The sequence below is a fragment of the Mobula birostris genome, chromosome 7 (assembly GCF_030028105.1).
Source record: "Mobula birostris isolate sMobBir1 chromosome 7, sMobBir1.hap1, whole genome shotgun sequence".
In the NCBI taxonomy this organism is placed as follows: Eukaryota; Metazoa; Chordata; class Chondrichthyes; order Myliobatiformes; family Myliobatidae; genus Mobula; species Mobula birostris.
This window is the reverse complement of record NC_092376.1, coordinates 25,467,539-25,488,396: the sequence shown is the minus strand read 5'-3', so window position 1 is coordinate 25,488,396 and position 20,858 is coordinate 25,467,539. Positions and strand designations below refer to the sequence as shown.

At 39.3% G+C, this 20,858-nt stretch overlaps 1 protein-coding gene across 2 annotated transcripts in view; it reads right to left on the bottom strand.

Annotated features, from left to right (window-relative positions):
* tmem131 (transmembrane protein 131) overlaps window positions 1–20,858 on the bottom strand; it is a 182,366-nt gene that overhangs the window by 134,977 nt on the left and 26,531 nt on the right. For both annotated transcript variants that reach the window (XM_072262747.1, XM_072262748.1), the window contains exon 2: window positions 11,487–11,548. In XM_072262747.1, the coding sequence (XP_072118848.1) occupies window positions 11,487–11,548 (62 nt within the window). The remainder of the gene's footprint in view (window positions 1–11,486; window positions 11,549–20,858) is intronic.

Sequence of the window (20,858 nt, the reverse complement as noted above, 5' to 3'; positions counted from 1 at the left end):
CATCTACCCCAGGACAAGCTGCCTCCTGTCCTTGACCTCAACTCTTCAGACTCACGACATTAGGCCTCTAACTTCTGGACAAGCCAACCCAGGACTTTCGACCTTCAGGTTTCTCTTTGTCCACCTGCACTACACTTTTTCCACAACTCTAACAGTCTTTCCTTTTGTACTTCCCCAATTTTCCTTAGGCCCTCCAGCAATCCTTTATATCAATTCCAATATTTCAATATTATGTGCATAAATGCTTTTAAAGAAATCTCCACTCCAATTTTATTAAAATTCATTTGCAAATGATAAATATTTTTATGTCTTAAGAGCAACGTCTGAGGTTTGGTATGATTCTAAAATCCAGCTATGAAATTATCAAGTCTCCAAAATTTTTATATCCAAAAATGGAATAGCTAAGCGAAAACATGGGTGCCCCTCAGGCAAAGTCAGCAAAATCAAAGCAGAAATAAGGACATATTTATCAGGAATGATAATAAATAGCTTATATATCACATTATGGAAATTAGAAAATATTCCTAGAAATAATGGGGAACCAAAGGGTCAGAGAATGATGAACAATAAATTAATAAAGAAATGGCACCGGAGGAATCAATGAGACAAAAAGCCAACAAATTGCACAGGATCTCATAGAATAGCTTATATCCTACTGTTTCAAATGAGACAATAAATATATATTTGACATTCCTGAATTTTCTGAATTCTTAAATTCCCCTCTGCTGACTTAAAATTAGCAAATAATTTCACATTCAGAATCAGGTTTAATATCGCTAGCATATTTTGTGAAATTTGTTGTTATGCAGCAGTACACTGCAAAATATAAAAACATTTACAGTTAATATATTTTTTTTAAAAAGTTAAATTAAATCAATAGTGCAAAAAGAGGAAAAATGTAAGAGGTAGTGTACATGAGTTCGATGTCCACTCAGAAATCTAATGACTGGGGGGGGGGGGTGGAGAAAGAGGCGCTATCCCTAAATCATTGAGTGGGCCTTTAAACTCCTGGGCCTCTTCCCTGAAGGCAATGAGAAGAGGGCATGCCCTGGGTGATTGAGGTTCTTAATGATAGATGCCACCTTTTGAGGCATCACTCCTTGAAGATGTCCTAGATGCTGGTGAAAGCAGTGCCCATGATGGAGCTGACAGCAAGTAGTTAACAAATACGGCAACTGGAAAATGAGTGAAACCATGCTAACAGGACACAGATGTGATTGGGAAAAGAATTATGAAATGAACTAGTCTTTGAAAGAAAAACAATTGTAGAGAACCTGCAGGTACACATGTAGAGTACACTTGTGGGATCAACAAATCAACAGAATGATCTAGGAATAATGGTGCACAGTTTCCTGAAGGTGGAATCTCATGTGGATAGGGTGGTGAAGAAAGCTTTTGGTATGCTTGCCTTTATTAATCAGAGCATTGAGTATAGGAGTTGGGATGTAATGTTGAAATTGTATAAGGCATTGGTAAGGCCAAATTTGGAGTATTGTGTACAGTTCTGGTCACTGAATTATAAGAAAGATATCAATAAAATTGAGAGAGTACAGAGGAGGTTTACTAAAATGTTGCCTGGGTTTCATCTCCTAAGTTACAGAGGAAGGTTGAACAAGTTAGGTCTTTATTCTTTGGAGCGTAGAAGGTTGAGGGGGGACTTGATAGAGGTGTTTAAAATTATGAGGGGAATTGATAGAGTTGACGTGGATAGGCTTTTTCCATTGAGAGTGGGGAAGATTCAAACAAGAGGACATGAGTTGAGAGTTAAAGGACAAAAGTTTAGGGGTAACATGAGGGGGAACTTCTTTATTCAGAGAGTGGTAGCTGTGTGGAACGAGCTTCCAGCAGAAGTGGTTGAGGCAGGTTCAATGTTGTCGTTTAAAGCTAAATTGGATAGATATATGGACAGGAAAGGAATGGAGGGTTATGGGCCGAGTGCAGGTCGGTGGGACTAGGAAAGAGAAAGAGTTCGGCACGGACTAGAAGGGCCGAGATGGCCTGTTTCTGTGCTGTAATTGTTATATGGTTACCTGGTTAAATTGTTAACTAACAGGTGGTTAACTAACAAGCTGAGAATTGCAATGATCATTGCTTGGATGCCTGTGTGTATACTGTACAAATGTCACCTGAGTGTACAATATATACAAACTTGCTAGTAGTACAAAGCTAGATAGGAAAGCAAGCCACAGAACGATATAGAAAAATTAATGGGCAAACAGATAAAATGACTGGTAAAAATAATTTGGTAAAAATTTGAAAACTTTGCATTTTGGAAGATCAAAGTGACAAATAAAATATATTTTGAAAAGTGAGAGACTGGGAAATACTGATAGTCACAGAGACTTTTATGACTTCAATGCAAACCACTGTAAGTTAATAAGTAGATTTAGAGAAATCAATTAGGAAAACATAGTACTGTAGTTGTTTATCTGCTATATTCAAACTCCAGTTTGTTAAAAGTTGTTTTGCTGCAATGACAGGGATCTTAGAAGCCAAACCTAAAATTCTGACATTTATTCCCCATTGTGAAAATGTATTTGCCCTAAAAATGCAAAGTACGATGGGTTGTTTTACAAATTGAGGAAGATTATCCTAGTGAACAAGTATAAAAATACTTATAGTCAGCCCCAATCACAATACTTGACAGGGTATATTCCTGGGCATCAAGCATTCAGCAGGGAGGTGGGCTATGAAAGGTAATGTTTCTGTAAGGCAATAATTTAGACAGCAGGTTACAGTCTCGACTTAAGGGCTCAGCTTTTTAATAGCACAATAAGAAAGCTACTTTACTCAGAACATTGTGATTCTTTGAAATTTTCTCTCCCAACATTTGAGTACAATTTTGATTATTAAATTGTGCAATCTGATGTTTGGAGTTCAGAAGTCAAAGGATAACGAGGTTAGGCAGGATAACAAACTTTGATTACAGTCTAATAGTGATACTGATTAAGCTTGGGGTCTGGCTACTTCCTATTTCCATTTCTTGAGATTTGGAGATGAGGAAGTCAAAAGATGAGATGATAAAGTTGATGACAACCAGCCATAACGTTAATAAATTTGGCACCAAGTTCAAAGACCCAATCTCCTGGGCCTACTCCAATTTCCTGTGATCTTTTTCCAACTCTCATATAACCCAGTCTTTCAATCGAGACTACTTACAAGAGCACCGGACTGAGGGCTTTGAATGTTATTTCAGCTATGTAAAATATGATACAAATATAAAATGTAACATAAGTATATGGTTGTATGCATGAATTGGCATAATTGAGCAAAAGCTAGTCAGCTCATGACTTATTCCATACACTGAATTCTCACAAATTGGGCTTCTGACCCATTGAATCATTTCTCTTTTTCTATTTTAACACTTAAAAGCATCAGCATGTTGAAGTCACAGAAGCACACAGATAACTAGACTTGCCAATTGGCAAGCTATTACATCATACCAAGGTGATAAATTCACCATCTGGTTGGCATCTACAATGAACTGCCATAAACTAAGTTAATAGAGTGCTAATGAGGGAAGGTTGTCTACTATCCCTACCTGATAAATCTACATAGTACATGAGTACCACGTACATCATTGGTACTCAACTGCCTCCGAGATGATATCATAGAGGTAAGGGAATCATGAATATTTATTAGCCAACCAGGAATACAACTTTTGCAGATATGTAGAATAAATATTGTGGAGAGGAAAACATTTGGCTGGGCAAAAGCAAAATACTGTTAATTCTGGAATAGAATACAGAAATGCATGTACTCTACAGGTGAAACAGCCTCAGGACAAAGAACCAAGTCAGATTGACTGAAATTTAGGATTGGTAACCCAAAATATTAATTCTGCTTCTCTCTGCAAGCTCTCCTTTAACCAAGTATATCCAAGGATTTGTTTTTTTTTTAAATTTCAATTAAACATTGTCATTTTATTTTTTGTTCACCATTATAATAACTCTACTTAAAAAGATTCCCAGAATCCGCAATATTTTGCTTTACTATACAATACTAGTGAGCCCATTTCTGCCAACACCACAGACCAGTTTAGTTTTACTGTTCATTTAGATAACTGCCTCTCTGAATGAAAGTCTGTGACTAGTGGAATGCCGTAGGGATCACTGCAGAGTCTGTTATTGTTTGTCATCTACATCAATGATCTGGATGATAAGGTGCTTAACTGGATCAGCCATTGTGCAGGTAACACCAAGATTCCTGGTGCAGTGGACAGCAAGGAAAACTATCACAGCTCACAGTGGGATCTTGACCAGTTGGAAAAATGAGCTAAAAAAATGGCAGATGAAATTTAATGCAGACAAGTGCAAGGTGATAAACTTCAGTAGGACCAACTAGGGTAGGTCTTACACAGTGAACTGTAGGACAGAGGAGTGCTGTAGAACAAAGGGATCTAGGAATACAGGTCCATAATTCATTGAAAGTGGCATCACAGGTAGATAAGATTGTAAAAGCTTTTGACACACTGGCCTTTCATAAATCAAAGTATTGAGCACAGGAGATGGGATGGAATGTTGACATTCTACAAGACATTGGTAATGCCTAATTTGGAGTACTGTGTGCAGTTTTGGTCACCTACCTACAGGAAAGATGTAAAAAGGTTGAAAGAGTACAGAGAAAATTAACAAGGCTGTTGCTGGGTCTGAGGGCCTGAGTTATAAGGAAAGATTGAATAGGTTAGGACTTTATTTCCAAGAAATTAGAAGAATGAGGGGACATTTGATAGATGTTTACAAAATTATGAGGTGTATACATAGGGTAAGTGCAAGCAGGCTTTTTCCACTGAGGTTAAGTGGGCCTACTAGAGGTCACAGGTTAAGGTTGAAAAGTGAAAAGTTTAAGGGGAACACGAGGGAAAACTTCTTCACTCAGAGGGTCCAGAGTCTGTGGGACAAGCTGCCAGCGCAAGTGGTGCATGCAAACTTGATTTCAATGCTTAAGAGTAGTTTGGATAGGTAAATGGATGGTAGAGGTATGAAGGGTCAAGACCCAGGTGCTGGTCGATGGTTTAGCATGGACTAAAGTGGTGAAGGACCTATTCCTGTACTGTATTTTTCTGTATCTTTATGACTCTCCCATGTTCTCACAATAAACAGGTTTAAATGTTAAGAGATCAATTTTTAAAATTCAGTACAGCATGTAGAGCAATATAAATATGTCACGTCCTATCAAACCTTGAAAAAAAATCCTAATTATGTATTCTGCTCTTGCACATGCTAGCTATGTATGGGAGGGTATTTGGGGCCAAAGGCACACACGAAGAGTTTAATTTATCTTATTGATAGTCAAATCAACTGCACGAGTTGAATTAAAATATTAACCAAGTGTGATTCAATATGGATGAACACTGGCTTAAATGCACTGATTCAATCTTAATTTTGTGATGTATTAAACAACAAATAGCAATATTCTTTCCTTAAAATCTACCCCCCACGTATTTCTACAAGCATCAGAAATATAGTATTGTGCAATTTCCTTTTTACAAAAAGTTTTCACTTTGCTGCTCTTGTCAATAGGGAAGAACAAGTAACCCGGAAATCTGTCTCCAAAAACATCTTCTAGTTATTTGAACTTCCTCTACTTCAACATTTTGTCACATTAAAATACAATTTTGCCTGCAAGCTAACTTCCCAAGTTTAACAAACTTAAATACCGTTTCCTTCACAACCTCTGAAATCCAGATGCTGGTCAAGTTCGTATGTTCTCTCAGTGTCTGCTCGAGTTTCTGTAAAGTGCTCTGGCTTTTTTCAATATCCCAAGACAAGCTGGCACATTAATTTGCTACCGTAAATTCACAAACAAGAGAAAATCTGCAGATGCTGGAAATCCAAGCAACACACACAAAATGCTGGAGGAACTCAGCAGGCCAGGCAGCATCTATGGAAAAGAGTAAATAGTCGACATTTCAGGCTGAGACCCTTCATCAGAACTGGAGAAGAAAGGACTGGTCAGATTAAGAAAGTGGAAGGAGGGGAAGATGTAGTACAAGTTAGTAGGTGAAAGGTGAAACTGGGAGGTGAGGGGTGAAGTAAAGACCTGGGAAGTAGACTGGTGAAAAAGACAGGGAATCTGCAGAAGGGGAATCTGCAAGAGAGGACAGAAAGCCATGGAAGAAAGAAGGGTGGAGGAGCACTCAAAGGAGGTGATGGGCAGGTAGGTATGGAGGTAAGGTTAGAGAGGCAAATGGGAATGCAGAATGGTGGGGGGTGAGGGAGGCATTACTGGAAGTTTGAGAAATCGATATTCATATCATCAGGTTGGAGGCTACCTAGATGGAATACAAGGTGTTGCTCCTCCAACCTGAGCGTATCCTCATTGTGGCAGTACAGGAGGCTATGGACTGATGTGTTGAAATGGGAAGTAGAGTTAAAATTGATAGCCACTGGGAGATCCTGCTTTTTCCGGCAGATGGAGCATAGGTGCTTGGTGAAGTGATCTTCCAATCTACATTAGGTCTCACTGATATACAGGAGGGCACACCGAGAGCACCAAATAGATAACCCTAAAAGACTCACAGGTGAAATGAGCTTCTTATTCTGACTTCATCTTTTTTTCTCCAGTTCTGATGAAGGGTCTTGGCCCGAAATAGCAACTGTTTACTCTTTTCCATAGATGTTGCCTGGCCTGTTGAGCTCCTCCAGCATTTTGTGTGTTGCATAACTACCATAAGTTACCCATTCCTGAAGGCAAGTGATAAATACAATCAAAAGGGAGTTGATGGCCATTTGAAAGAAAGCCTGTTGCTGAACAGAGGAAAATAATGGACTGATAGAATTGATCTAACTAAACTGTCATTAACCCAGCAGCTGCCCTCTGTATTTGCATCAGACTGAAAAATTCTTAAAAGCTTGCGCAAAAAATATTTAACACAAGATTTTAACCTTATCAAGTAACACCACAGTTCACTTTTCAATAAAATTATAATCAAATTGTTCCTCGTTCTTTTTCATCTTGTTGCAAAATCTATTGGCCTGGACTGAATACTTGAGAAAACATCTGTTCTAAATGTTGGTTAAAATGTGCAAAAGTATTACTGTCAAACAAACTAGAAAAAATACTTTGATATGTTCAGTATTTGATACTTCAAGTGTTTCAATGCCCATTGGCACAAAAACTACATTCCCACCTTGCCTTGAGCCGAGGATGAAGTATTCTGCTATTTTAGTCAATCATTTGATGCAGTGACAGTTTTTCTTTGAAAATTGCTCAGCAAGTTTCATTGGTTATTATTTTCCTAATCCTAAACACAAGATCAAACTATCAGTTTTCCGAATAGAGCTTTGGGTACCTCATACATTTCAGGCTGGTTCTCTCATGGGAAATAAATTTATTCAATTTGGCCCCCATGGGACCTTGGTCAAGCTGGACTGCCAGATTTTCCAGATTATTGTATGTTCCTATTAATGCAGCAACTCACTTTTAACGAGATCTTACCCAGTATTATAATAAATTTTACAAGGCCAAGAGTTTAAAGGGAGCAAGGGGAAACATCTCATGAGCCATATGCTAAAACATTAGAACTTTCACGTGTTCAGACAGTAGAATAAACTTTACACAAAATAATCTGCAGATGCTGGGGTCTCCCATTCGCTATTCCCAGTTCCTCCGTCTCCGCCACATCTGCTCCGAGGATGAGGTTTTCCCGTTCCAGGACATCTCAAATGTCCTCTTTCTTTAAGGATCGTGATTTCCCTTCTGCATCAGTGATGCCCTCACCTGCATCTCCTCCATTTCCCGCACTTCGGCTCTCACCCCATCCTCCCGCCACCACAACAGGGACAGAGTTCCCCTTGTCCTCACCTACCACCCCTCTAGCCTCCGGATCCAACACATTATCCTCCGCAACTTCCGCCACCTTCAACAGGACCCCACCACTAAGCACATCTTTCCCTCTCCACCCCTCTCCGCCTTCCGCAGGGATCGGTCCCTCCACCACTCCCTGGTCCACACGTCCCTCCCCACGGATCTCCCACCTGGCACTTATCCCTGTAAGCGCAAGTGCTACACCTGTCCCTACACCTCATCTCTTGCCACCATTCAGGGCCCCAAACAGTACTTCCAAGTGAGGCAACACTTCATTTGTGAGTCTGTTGGGGTCATCTGTTGCATTCGGTGCTCCCGGTGCAGCCTCCTCTACATCGGTGGAACCCGACGCAGATTGGGGGACCGCTTCGTCGAGCACCTCTGCTCCATCCGCCAAATCAGACAGGATCTCCCAGTAGCCACCCACTTCAACTCTGCTTCCCACTCCCATTCAGATATGTCCATACATGGCCCCCTCTACTGCCATGATGAGGCTAAACTCAGGTTGAAGGAGCAACACCTCATATACCATCTAGGTAGTCTCCAGCCCCTTGGTACGAACACAGAATTCTCCAACTTCCGGTAATTCCCTTCCCCCTCCCTTCCCCTATCCCTATGTCACTCTGCCCCCTCCCCCAGCTGCCTACCTCCTCCCTCTTGGTTCCACCTCTTTCTACTACCCATTGTGTTTTCCCCTATTCTTTCTTCACCTTTCCTGCCTATCACCTCCCAGCCTCCCTTCCCTCACCCCTTTACCTTTCCCCTTACTGGTTTTTCTCCTGGAGCCTACCAGTCTTCTCCTTCCCACCCTCCCCCCACCTTCTTTATAGGGCCTCTGCCCCTTCCCCCCTACAATCCTGACGAAGGGTTCCGGCCCGAAACGTCGACCGATCTTTTCCACTGATGCTGCCCGACCTGCTGAGTTCCTCCAGAATAAACTTTACTATTTACTGCTGGTTTAGTTTGCTGAACTACAAGAACTTAAATTTATTTTAAAAATGGAGTATTTGCTTGGATCTATTGGCTTGAAGTGGGCACCTTTATTACAATTTCAGAAACAGCAACACACCTAATGCTGTCTGTTGCTGACTTTTAACAGTGCAGAAAATTAAGATCAAATGATATTCTGGAACTCTATAGAACTGCAGTGTTAATGAGTTGTTTTACTCCTTTGCCATTAAAAAAGTAAAACATGGCACTATTAATTCTAATGTATGTGTGGTTGGAAACTCGTGATAATAATGGACATGCGGACATAAGGAAAGTTGAAAAGGTTATGAATTTATTCCCTAGAACATAGAAGATTGAGGGGAGATTTGATGGAGGTATACTAAATTATAAGGGGAATAGATAGGGTAAATGCAAGCAGGCTTTTTCTACTGAGGTTGGGTGAGACTACGAACAAGAGGTGACAGGTTGAGGGTGGTGAGAGTGTGGAACAAAATGCCGCACAAGTAGTGGATCAATTTCAACATTTAAGAGAAATTTGGATAGGAGGCATATGGAGGGTCAAGGTCTGGATGCAGGTCAATGGGACTAGGCAGATTAATGGTTAGGCACGTACTAAATGGACCAAAGGGCTTGTTTCTGTGCTTATAGTGTCTTATGACCCTATGACTGTGTGTAGTCTTAAGAATCAAGGAAATAGTGAGGGAATGGGATTGATAGGATTGCACTGATATCCAGCAGTGATTATGGGCTGAATAATCTACGTCATGACTATGGAAGAATCCATATTTGGAAAACTTCCAATTTCTGCTTAAAATCCAGTAATGGTATTATTGAATGCCCTACATGACACATTTGGTTAGTGATACGTACATATACAGACACACACACACATATACATGTTAAAGGAAAAGAGTTGAAAACTAAAGATCAAACAAATTACCCAATATAGCTTGCTAAGGGAAAACTATACCTTTTAGCAAGCAATACTATAGCAACATGTTTAATCTTCAGAAGCCACACATTGTTAATGTTTAAGTGCATACTTTGGGGGGAAAAAAAACCCCAAACTATAAAAATCACAGATAAATAAATGTGTAAAGGCTGCTTTTTAATAACATAATCCTTTTTGGATAGGATAACCAGATTTTCAATTTATAGCTAGTATATATTTTCAATTGTGTAAACATTGCTTATTTTATGCAGAAATATTTCTTAATTTTGACACTTGGGTGAAACAAGATCAAAGACTTAGAGCATAAAATGATATCTAAAAAATTCTCTAATAAGTAGATATTGAAATAAGCAAGACCTTATGTGTTACATCATTGACAATCAATTAAAATTAAATACATTACAACCTCAATATAAAACATGGGAATTGGGGTCTATTGTAACACCTATCGAAATCAACATTCATTGTAAGTGAATCTAGTGTTCTTTAACTTCCGTCTTGGTGATCATGATTCTATTCACAGTGCATCTAAAACAGATATAATAGGGAGCAATATTTCAAGCTTGCACAGTAACGATATTTTCATTCATTACTGATGAGCCAAGGTTACTAGAACAGAGAATAAAATTTATAACGTTTCTTGGCCAACAGAATATGCCTTCCCTTCTCACCATCAGAAAAGACCAAATATTTTCAAATACTATTAAAGTGCATTTTAAACTCAAAAGCCAGGACCATGATGTAATCACATGGGTACAATGTTATCTGCAAGCTCCTCCTTCAGTTCACACCATCCCAATTTTGTAAATAGATTACTAAACTGTCATGCTTCCAATTTTTGTAATTTATTACCCAAAGGAGTACGTTCAGTGCAATAATTGCAGCACTTCAAAAAGCTATTGCAATGAAAATTAGGAATAACTATTAAATGCTGGCCTTGTCAATGATAAGCATCTCCTTTAAGTTAATGAGAAAATACTAAAATGAGTAATATCACTGGAACAACAGCCAAATCATGAGGTATATTCCCCCTTGTATTTTGATTACGACTGGGATTACAGATTGCCCTCAGGTTATGAATGCTTGATCTATGAACATATAAATAAGTGTCTGAGAAACTAGCAGAATAAACAAAGATGGATTTGCCAGTGTTGCAGACAGCATCTGCCAGGTAGGAATTGGGCATTTCCATGTGACTTCTTCCCTTAATTTTCCCCATCATCCCCAACAATCGAGTGCTGGGTAGAGCTGAGCAGATTCACTCAGTCAGCGAGGTAGAATGGCAGCTACTTTTCCCGTGCCTCCTTGATCTCCCATTACAGCTGTTTGTTTATTTCCGACCAGCAACACTTTCAGGTTATAGAGATCTCAGAAACAGATATGCAGATTTCATAAATGCAGCAAGTATTTTTAAGCAATGAAAATTAACTCCTCCATTACTAAGTTTTAATTAGAAACAGAACAGTTATAGATCACACTGCTTCTTGTCTTGCTCTGCTATTCACAGGTGAGGTGAACAATTACCCAATATTTTAATAGAACAATATATTCTTTTAATTGTAATCAAAAACCTATTAGTCCTAACCTCGGATATTCTAAATATCTGAGCATCTATATCCTTCTGGAATTGAGAATCACAATCTTCAAAGGATGTGGTACAATGCAAAGAACTTAAAATTATTTTTCATTATTGGACAAAACAAGTACATTTTGCAATTTATCTTACTTGGGTAAAATTTATACATTTACATAGCAAAACTATGTAATCACATACCTGTAATAAGCCTCCTTCACCAAAGTGTAGTATTTCAATTATGTTTTCTGATTGGATAAATGCTGGAAAGAGAAGAAGAACTATCAATATTTTTTTCATTCCCGTACATTTGGTATGAAACACTACAAACCAATACCAGATGCCAAGCTACAAGTTGCCAAGATGATATCCCAATAATCTGGAATCATTTCCCAAACTGGTACATAGTATGCCTGTTGCTCATCATGCCTGCCCATGCTTGAAGTCTGTTAGAGCTGTTACATCAAATGATGTCATAATAGATGACATTTGTAATTTAAGGGTCTCACTAAACCATGTTTACATTAAATACTTGATTAGCAATACATATTGCACAAGAATTTATAGGAGATGGACAACAGGGCAAAGTCTATTGACGTAGCTGTAAAACAACTGCACTGAGGTAACGAAGGTCAGTCTGGACATAATACAGTCCAATTTCTGATGTCAAGATCTGCTCATTTACATTCTGGATTGGCTGCTAATGTCAGCAAAGACTCATTGCATCAGATTTTGTCACAATAACCTACAACCAGGGTTACTCAATTAACCTTTCCAAAAGCAAAAATTAACTCTTGCTACAATTATATATTCAAAGAGGGGAAAAAAATAGCTACTCCGTAAAATATTTTGCTCACTCCACAGTTGTTAATTTGCAAACATAAAAAAGAAGCTTAAATTAAATTCTCTTTGGGTAATTTCTTACTGGTTAAACCAAATACTGGTGACAATTTGGTTAAAATTAGTGACAATTGTAGTAAATTCCAACTAAATTAATTTCCACAAAAATTGATTAATACTTAACTTAAAGTTCTTTCAAATACCACAAATGTTCTGTTTGAAAAAGCACAATTACCCTTAAAAGTAATGTATCGATTTACTAAATTTATTGCTGTCCATAAGGTTTTCCCTCTTTTGTACTACTGCAATGTGCTCCTGTATAGAACAGTCTATCTGAATGGCATGCAAATAAAATTGTTTCTGCTAACAACAGTGGTGCTAGAAAGTTTGTGAACTTGTGAAAGTTTGTAGAATTTTCTCTATTTCTGCAGAAATATGACCTAAATTGTGATCAGGTCTTCACACAAGTCCTTAAGTTAGATAAAGAGAACCCAATTAAATAAACAACACAAAAAACATTATACTTGTTTGTTTATTTATTGAGAAAAATGTTCCAATATTACATGTATTTGTTGGAAAGGTATGTGAACCTTTGCTTTCAGTAACTGGTGTGACCCCCTTGTACAGAAATAATTTCAGCCAAACGTTTCCGATAACTGTTGATCAGTCCTACACATCGGCTTGGAGGAATTTTACGCCATTCCTCCTTACAAAACTGCTTCAACTCTGGGATGTTGGTGGGCTTCCTTGCATGAACTACTTGCTTCAGGTCCCTCCACAACATTTCTATAAGATTAAGGTCAGGATTTTGACTCAGCCAAAATATGAATTTTCTTCTTTTTCAACCATTCTGTTGATTTAATCTAGCCTTTTAGATCATTGTCTTGTTGCATTATCCAACTTCTATTAAGCTTCCCTGACATCTCCTGTAAAATGCCTTGATGTAATTTTGAATTTATTGTTCCCTTAACAATTGCAAGCTATCCAGGCCTGGAGACAGTAAAGTAGACCCAAACCATGATGCTCCTTCCACGGTGCTTCACAGTTGGAATGAAATTTTGGTTTTGGTGTGCAGTGTCCCTTTTCCTCCAAACATAGCAATGTGCATTTTTTGTCAAAGAGTTCAACTTTTGTCTCAACTGTCCACAGAACATTGCCCAGAAATATTTGGAACATCCAAGTGGTCTTTTGAAACATGCAGCAACTTTTTTTTGGAGAGCAGTGGTATCCTTTGTGGCATCCTTCCCTGAAAATCATTCTTGTTCAGTGTTTTTCTTACAGTGGACACATGAACAAAGACTTCAGCAAGTTCTACAGATTTCTGCAGGTCTTTTGCTATTACCCTTGAGTTCTTTTTCACCTCCTTCAGTATTGCATGCGGTGCTGTTGGTGTGATCTTTATAGGATGCCCACTCCTGGGGAAGAGCAGCAACAGTAGTTTCATCCATTTGTAGACAATTTATCCTACTGTGAACTGATGAACACTCATCAGTTTAAGAAATGCTTTGCGTAGCCACCTCCAGCTTCATGGATCTCTACAATTTTTCTTCTAAGATCCTTTGAAAGCTGCTTTGGTCGAGGCACGGTGCCCATAAACAGATCTTCCTTGAGAAGAGTAGGCTCTGTCAGTAACCCGACTTTGTGTGTCTTTTTTATAGTGCTGGACACCCCTGCAACCCACACCTCCAATCTCATCTCATTGATGGGGACACCAAATAGCTTTTGCCGAAGGCATTACCCTAGCAGTTCACATACATTTTTCCAAACAAATATTGGATCATTTTTCTCAATAAATAAAAGTATAATTTTGGTGCTATTTATTTAATTGGGTTCTCTATCTAATTTTAGGAATTTTTGTGAAGATATGTTCACATTTTAGGTCATATTTATGCAGAAATTGAGAAAATTCTACAGGGTTCACAAACTTTCACTGTAGGTACATGTAACAATAAACCAATTACCAATTCACATTTTCATCTATCAGCATCTATGTGGAAACTAAAGGAGAAATCTAAATACGCATTCATTCCCACTCTCCACCCTGCCCAAGGGTAGGTTATATTAAAAAAATGGATTCACCTGGCATTAATGCACATTTTAGATCTTGTCAATACTTCATTCACTTCTCAAAATTAAGATATTTTAGAAACAAATTTAGACTAATTAGAAATCTATCTATTGAAATAGCTCCAGATGAAGCTACATGCATCCTACAGAGCAATGGAATTCAGGACAGAACCTTTAATCTAGTTGATTATACGTTCTCAGACAAATGATTAAGAGTAGAGTTGGAAGTTAGAAAAGTGTCTGCAAAGCAGATATTCTATGGAGCACAGCAGCTCAAAGGCTGCCTGCACAGAGTGGGGAAAGAAACTGTATACAGTCTATGGACTGAAATGCATTTCTTTCTACAGCAAATTTCTACCAGGTAATAAAGCCCTATAGAATTCAATGAACATCCTATGGTTCAAAGCAACAACTCATCATGCCTCTCAAGCCTATTCACTATTCTAGAAGACCACAGAACAGGCTCTTCAGCCACAATGTTGTACCAACCCACATAAACCTCCTCCACAATCAATCTTACCCTTCCCTCATAGTCTATAACTCTCCATTTTTCTAATATCTATGTGGCAGATTATGTAACAGTCCCTTAAATGGCTCTATTATATCAGCCTCTACACCACACCTAATGTGTTCAAGCATTTATCACTGTAAACACCTACTTGATATCTCTGCTAAACTTCCATCCACCTTAAGTGATAAACAAGAGATTCTGCAAATGTTGGAAATCCAGAGCAACACACACAAAACTCTGGAGAAACTCTGTCAGGCAGTATCTAAGGGTCTCAGCCTGAAATGACTGTTTATTTCTCTCCACAGATGCTGCCTGACCTACTGAGTTCCTCCAGCATTTTATGTGTGTTACTATGAATAGTCTTTTTCTGCAATTACCTCTTTAAACCAAGAATTGCCTAGTTAACCTTCTGATAAAGGGACTTGGTGGGTTTTAGTGTGATTTCCCCACGCTTGCAAAGTTTATATTCACTCTACAATCATGACTGTTATTAGGCACAGCTCAAGCACTAACCATAAATTCACCGATAACATAACTATTGCCAGAATTTCAGATACTGACAAGGTGCTGTACAGGAGTGAGGTAGAATGGCTGATTGAGTGATGTTGCAATAACAACCTTGCACTCAATGTCAGTAAGACAAAGGAACTGATTGCCAAAAGGAAAATTAGGAGCACACAGTAATTCTCATTGAGGAGACTGCAGTGAAAAGGGTGAACAACTTCAAGTTCCTGAGTGCCAACATCTCTGATGATCTATCTTGTGCCCAACATATTGATGCAATTACAAAAATGGTACACCAACTGCTATATTTCATTAGGAGTTTGAGGAAATTTGGTATGTCACCAAAGGCCTTAGGAAATTTCTACTGATATACTGTGGAAGGCATTCTGACTAGTTGCATCAACCTCTGGTACAGAGGCACCAATGCACTGGTTCAAAGATCATAGACAGCTCCATTATGGTCACTGGCCTCACCACAGAATTCTGACACCTTAAAAAGGAGATACCTCAAGGCAGCAGCATCCATCATGAAGGAACCTCACTGTTCAGGACCCGCCTTCTTCTCATTACTACCACCAAGGAGATCCAGAAGCCTGAAGATGCAGTCAATGTTTTAGAAACAGCTTCTACCCTCCATCTGATTTCTGAACAATCCATTAACTCATGAAACCTAATGCACTATTTTACTTTTTTACACTTGTTTTTTAAAAACATTTTCAATAATTAATAGTACTTGTTAGGTAACACAGCGTACTGCCTCCGCAACAAATTTCGTAACATTTGTCTCTGTTAAATAACCTGACTGACTATTTCTTGCTAGTTTATTCTTACTTTGTTTCTTACATCAAGTTTTTCCATGGCCTTTTGCCAGATTGTAAAACACTTCCTACTTTAAATTAATGTCTTATTTCATCACAAAAACAATTCTACTTTGTCCAGAACCTGGTTATAAAAATGCAATACAAATCCACTTGTAAAAAGCCACATTCTCTAACACCATTGTGCTCGACACCATTTTGTCATCCCTGTCAAAAACTCTAGCTTTTCTCATATCTGGGTTCTTTCCAAAATGCTGACTGAGGAACAAAATCTGTCATATTTTCAGTTCATGCAACACAAGTTTCTCTTATTTTTCTACATCTCAAAAGTACCCTTACCTCGACCTTGCCTTTGGATTCACCAGGTTGTTCAAATCAACTCGTTAAGAACCCCAAGAACACAAATATCAATTGACTTCCGTTTCAATCCTGTACCTTGAGAGGTTTCATTGCTTAACATGATGTATTCATAATTTTCACCCCGCTTTATCAATGTCTCGTTACTTCTACAACCTTTGCCTGGTCAGCTCCATAAAATACACCTTCCGTTTCAGTGATTCAATTGTATATACACTCAGTGGCCTCTTTATTAGACATCTGCAAACCTGCTTGTTAATGCAAATATCTAATCAACCATTCACGCAGCAGCAACTCAATGCATAAAAGCATGTAGACTTAGGCTACGTCCACACTACGCTGGATAATTTTGAAAATGAAGCCTTTTCTCTTCGTTTTGATCCAACAATTTCAGAACAGACGGCAACGAGACTGAAGCCAGAAGAGTTAGAAATGTATTCACCAAATACTTTGACCCATAGCTTACTGAATAAATAAGTATACTCACTTTGCCCTGTTTTCTGTCCTTGCTTGTATGAAGGTGCTTTACCTATTTATGCAAGTACTTCTCTGGCAATAGATGTGTAACAGCCTAATGTAACATTGTATGGAAATACAAGATAACACTGATGCAGACATGTTTTATACATTTAACAAGGTGCTTTATTAACGCAACAGAGTTAGTCAATTTTTCAATGTTCGTCGTCAGCCGGGTCACACTGTCCGTGAACTCCCTGTCGGTTGCCTCCATACGCTTCAGTATTTGTATTTTTTAGTTTTAAGTCCTCCTGCGCGAGAGCCAAGAGCAATTCCTTTTAAGTTTTTCTACTCTGTAACTGGACAAACGTGCACCAAGTATATCGTTTCCTCTTCGCTTGTTTTCTGTGTGTCCTGCGCATGCCCAGTAGGAGGAGATTCGCCCAAATATCCGTCTAATGTGGACAGAGATATTTTGAAAAACGCTTAGTGTGGATGCCTATCGTTTTTACTCGAAACCAGCGTTTTCAAAATTATCCGGCGTAGTGTAGACACAGCCATAGTCAAGAAGTTCAGTTGTTGTTCAGACCAAGCATCAGAATGGGGAAGAAATGTGATCTAAGTGATTTTGACAGTGGAATGATTGTTGGTGCCAGACAAGGGAACTGCTGATCTCCTGGGATTTTCATGCAGTCTCTAGAGTTCACAGAGAATGGTGTGAAAAACAAAAAAAAGTGAGCAGCCAGACTGGTTCAAGCTGTCAGGAAGGTGACAGTAACTCAAATAATTACATATTACAACAGTAATGTACAAGAGCATCTCTGAACACACAGCATATTGAACCTTGAAGTGGATGGGCTACAGCCACAGACCGCAAACATACTCTCAGTGGTCACTTTAGTAGCACAGGAATTGACCACCTAGTGTAGATACCTCAGTTCACTTGGTGAAAAAGTTTGACACCCTGGCTCTAATGAAAAATAACTCCATAGCAAAACCTAACAACACCATACAGCTTCAGTTACCTCAATACTTCCCTTCCTCAGCATTTTGCTTTCCTCCAAATGCCTCAGGAAGTTGACTGCAAAGCAATTGTGAAATTTCATGGTGGAACTGGCATATTATTGCAAGATGTACCAAGCTACAGTGAAAAGAGTGTTGCATTTTGTTCATACAGGTCAAATCATTATACAGTGTACTGAAGTAGTATGAGGTTAAGCAACAACAATGCAGTATAAAATGTAACCGCACTTTCTCTGTAGCTGTTGAGTCAAACAATAAGGTGAAAGATCATAACGAGGTAGATTGTGAAGTCAAAAGCTCATTTTATGGTACTGGGGAGCCTTGTTTCCAGAGCTATTTCTTGTGATCACATGTACACCAGCTCCTGTACCAAGCCATGATACACCCAGATAGGATGCTTTCTATGATGCATCAATAAAAATTGGCAAGGGTCAACGGGGACATGCCAAATTTCTTTAGCTCCCTATGGAAATAAAGGTGTTGGTGAACTTTCTTGGCCAAGGTGTCAACTTAGTTGGGCCAGGATAGGCTACGCTACGCTACTGATAATATCAACAACATAAGACTTGAAGCTCAACCCTCTCAACCTCACTGTTGATGCAAACAGGAGTATGCGCACTGCCCTCCCCTTCCTTAAAGGAATGATCAACTCTTTTGTTTTGTTGATATTGAGAGCACGGATGCTGTCATAACATTTCACAAAGGCCTTCATCTACTTCCTATAGTCTGATTTGTGATATGGCCCACTATGGTGGTATCTGTAAACTTGTAGATAGAGTTAGAGTAAGATCTGGCCACATAGTCATGCTGCCTATCCTTACTGTGCTATGGAACAACGGGATAGATTTTAAGATCAAGAATCCATCTTTCCATACTAGGGAACTGTTCAATAGTCTGTGCTTTTACCTGTCTTACTCTGCAATGCTGCATGTCAAATAATTACACTTACAAGTAATATACAAACTAAAGGACAACAGTAAACAAGCCTTAAGGTTGTTATAGCTGAGTGTGCAGTGGGGATTAGCTCTCACTGCCTATTAAATACTCCCAATGGTGTGCGCCTCAAATAGCCTCTGACAACCAAGTCCAGCTCCTGGCCTTCATGTGTGACTTGGCCACCAAACCTGGCGGAACAGTTTCTACTGACAGAAGGGGCAAAGGTGGGTTACTGGCATCCTGAAAACAGTTGCTTCGGGCAGACGGGGCCCATCAGTCATGGTTGGCAGCTCATCTAGAGGGAAAACTCAGATCTCAAACCTCCACTGCCATGCAGCTATACCTACTCATGGGGAAGGCTTCAAGAGTAAACCTAGAGGGAATAATCTGGAGCTGGGGTCCCCAGGGCAGCCCTACATTGAGGTCAACACATACTGGCAACTCCTGCGACGCTGCTGATGCCAAACTGTACCAGTCTCTAAACAGAAAATACTCTGCAGATGCTGGGGTCAAAGCACCACTCACAACACGCTGGAGGAACTCAGCAGGTCGGGCAGCAGCTGTGGAAACTATCAGTCAACATTTTGGGCCGGAACCCTTCGTCAGGACTGAAGAGGGAAGGGGCAGAGGCCCTATAAAGAAGGTGGGGGGAGGGTGGGAAGGAGAAGGCTGGTAGGTTCCAGGTGAAAAACCAGTAAGGGGAAAGATAAAGGGGTGGGGGAGGGGAAGCAGGGAGGTGATAGGCAGGAAAGGTGAAGAAGGAATAGGGGAAAACACAATGGGTAGTAGAAGGAGGTGGAACTATGAGGGAGGTGATAGGCAGCTGGGGGAGGGGGCAGAGTGAAATAGGGATAGGGGAAGGGAAGGGGAGGGAATTACCAGAAGTTGGAGAATTCTATGTTCATACCAAGGGGCTGGAGACTACCTAGACGGTATCTGAGGTGTTGCTCCTCCAACCTGAGTTTAGACTCATCATGGCGGTACAGGATGCCACATATGGACATATACGTATGGGAATGGGAAGCAGAGTTGAAGTGGATCAGTCTCTGCCACTCCTTTGGGTTCAGATGTGTGGCGAGGGGGAGCTTGCTACATGGGTAACAACAACTTGCTCTCCACATCGTAGTGTCCTAGCTTGTGTATCTTGACAGCTAGAACACAATATCCATAGTCTAGCTTGACCGGAACTTCAAAACAAGCAATTCTCATATATACCAAATAATATTGAAATTAGATCACATCAAGAAAACATTTTGCAATAAATTAACTTCTCAAAAAGACATTATATAGATGAATGCAGCTCCAAACCTTAGAGCAGTAGGTGGAACAAAACAGAAAACTCTTACTAGAATACATTCTTTGAACAAAAACAGGATGGATCCAGTTACCTTAAACCCTTGAGAAATAGTCTATGTACAATGAACCTCTGTCAAACTGCCAAATTGTAAAAGCCCTGGATTTTACAGGTTGTTAAGTACAAATCACACAATGAAAGTGAAGCTATTAAAGCTAGAAATACTCATTTTATAATGCCCACATTTCAGCAACCGAATACCTGGGCGGCTCCCAGGTAACAATCTCAAAAGGATTAGTTTTGAAGCAGCCAGTTGTAAGGGAAGCAGCTAATTAGTTCCAATATCAAAGCAAAAAAGGATTTAAAGATGAGATCCTAATTGTTGTCATTAGGAGTAAAAGAATTAGGATAGGGGTGTTAGAGAAATAGACTACTCTGGATCCATTTGCGTCAAGGTGCTTTGCACGTTCCAATAAATTGAGTTGAGCAACATGACACGGTGGGTAATCAATGTCAGAAAACAACTAATGAACAACCAAATTAAATGACACACGATTTAATAAAAAATTGACATACCGATAAAGTCATATACACAAAATGTTTCCAAAAATGTATTACGTAACATAAAAAGTGATCTGATGACCCAATAATATCACCTTCTCCAAAACATTCAACAAAACCATCTTCTTCAATTTCATGTTTCCTGATGCTAAAGATAATTTGACTGAAAATAAATGTAAAAAAACCTTCCCATTCCCCAAACAGAA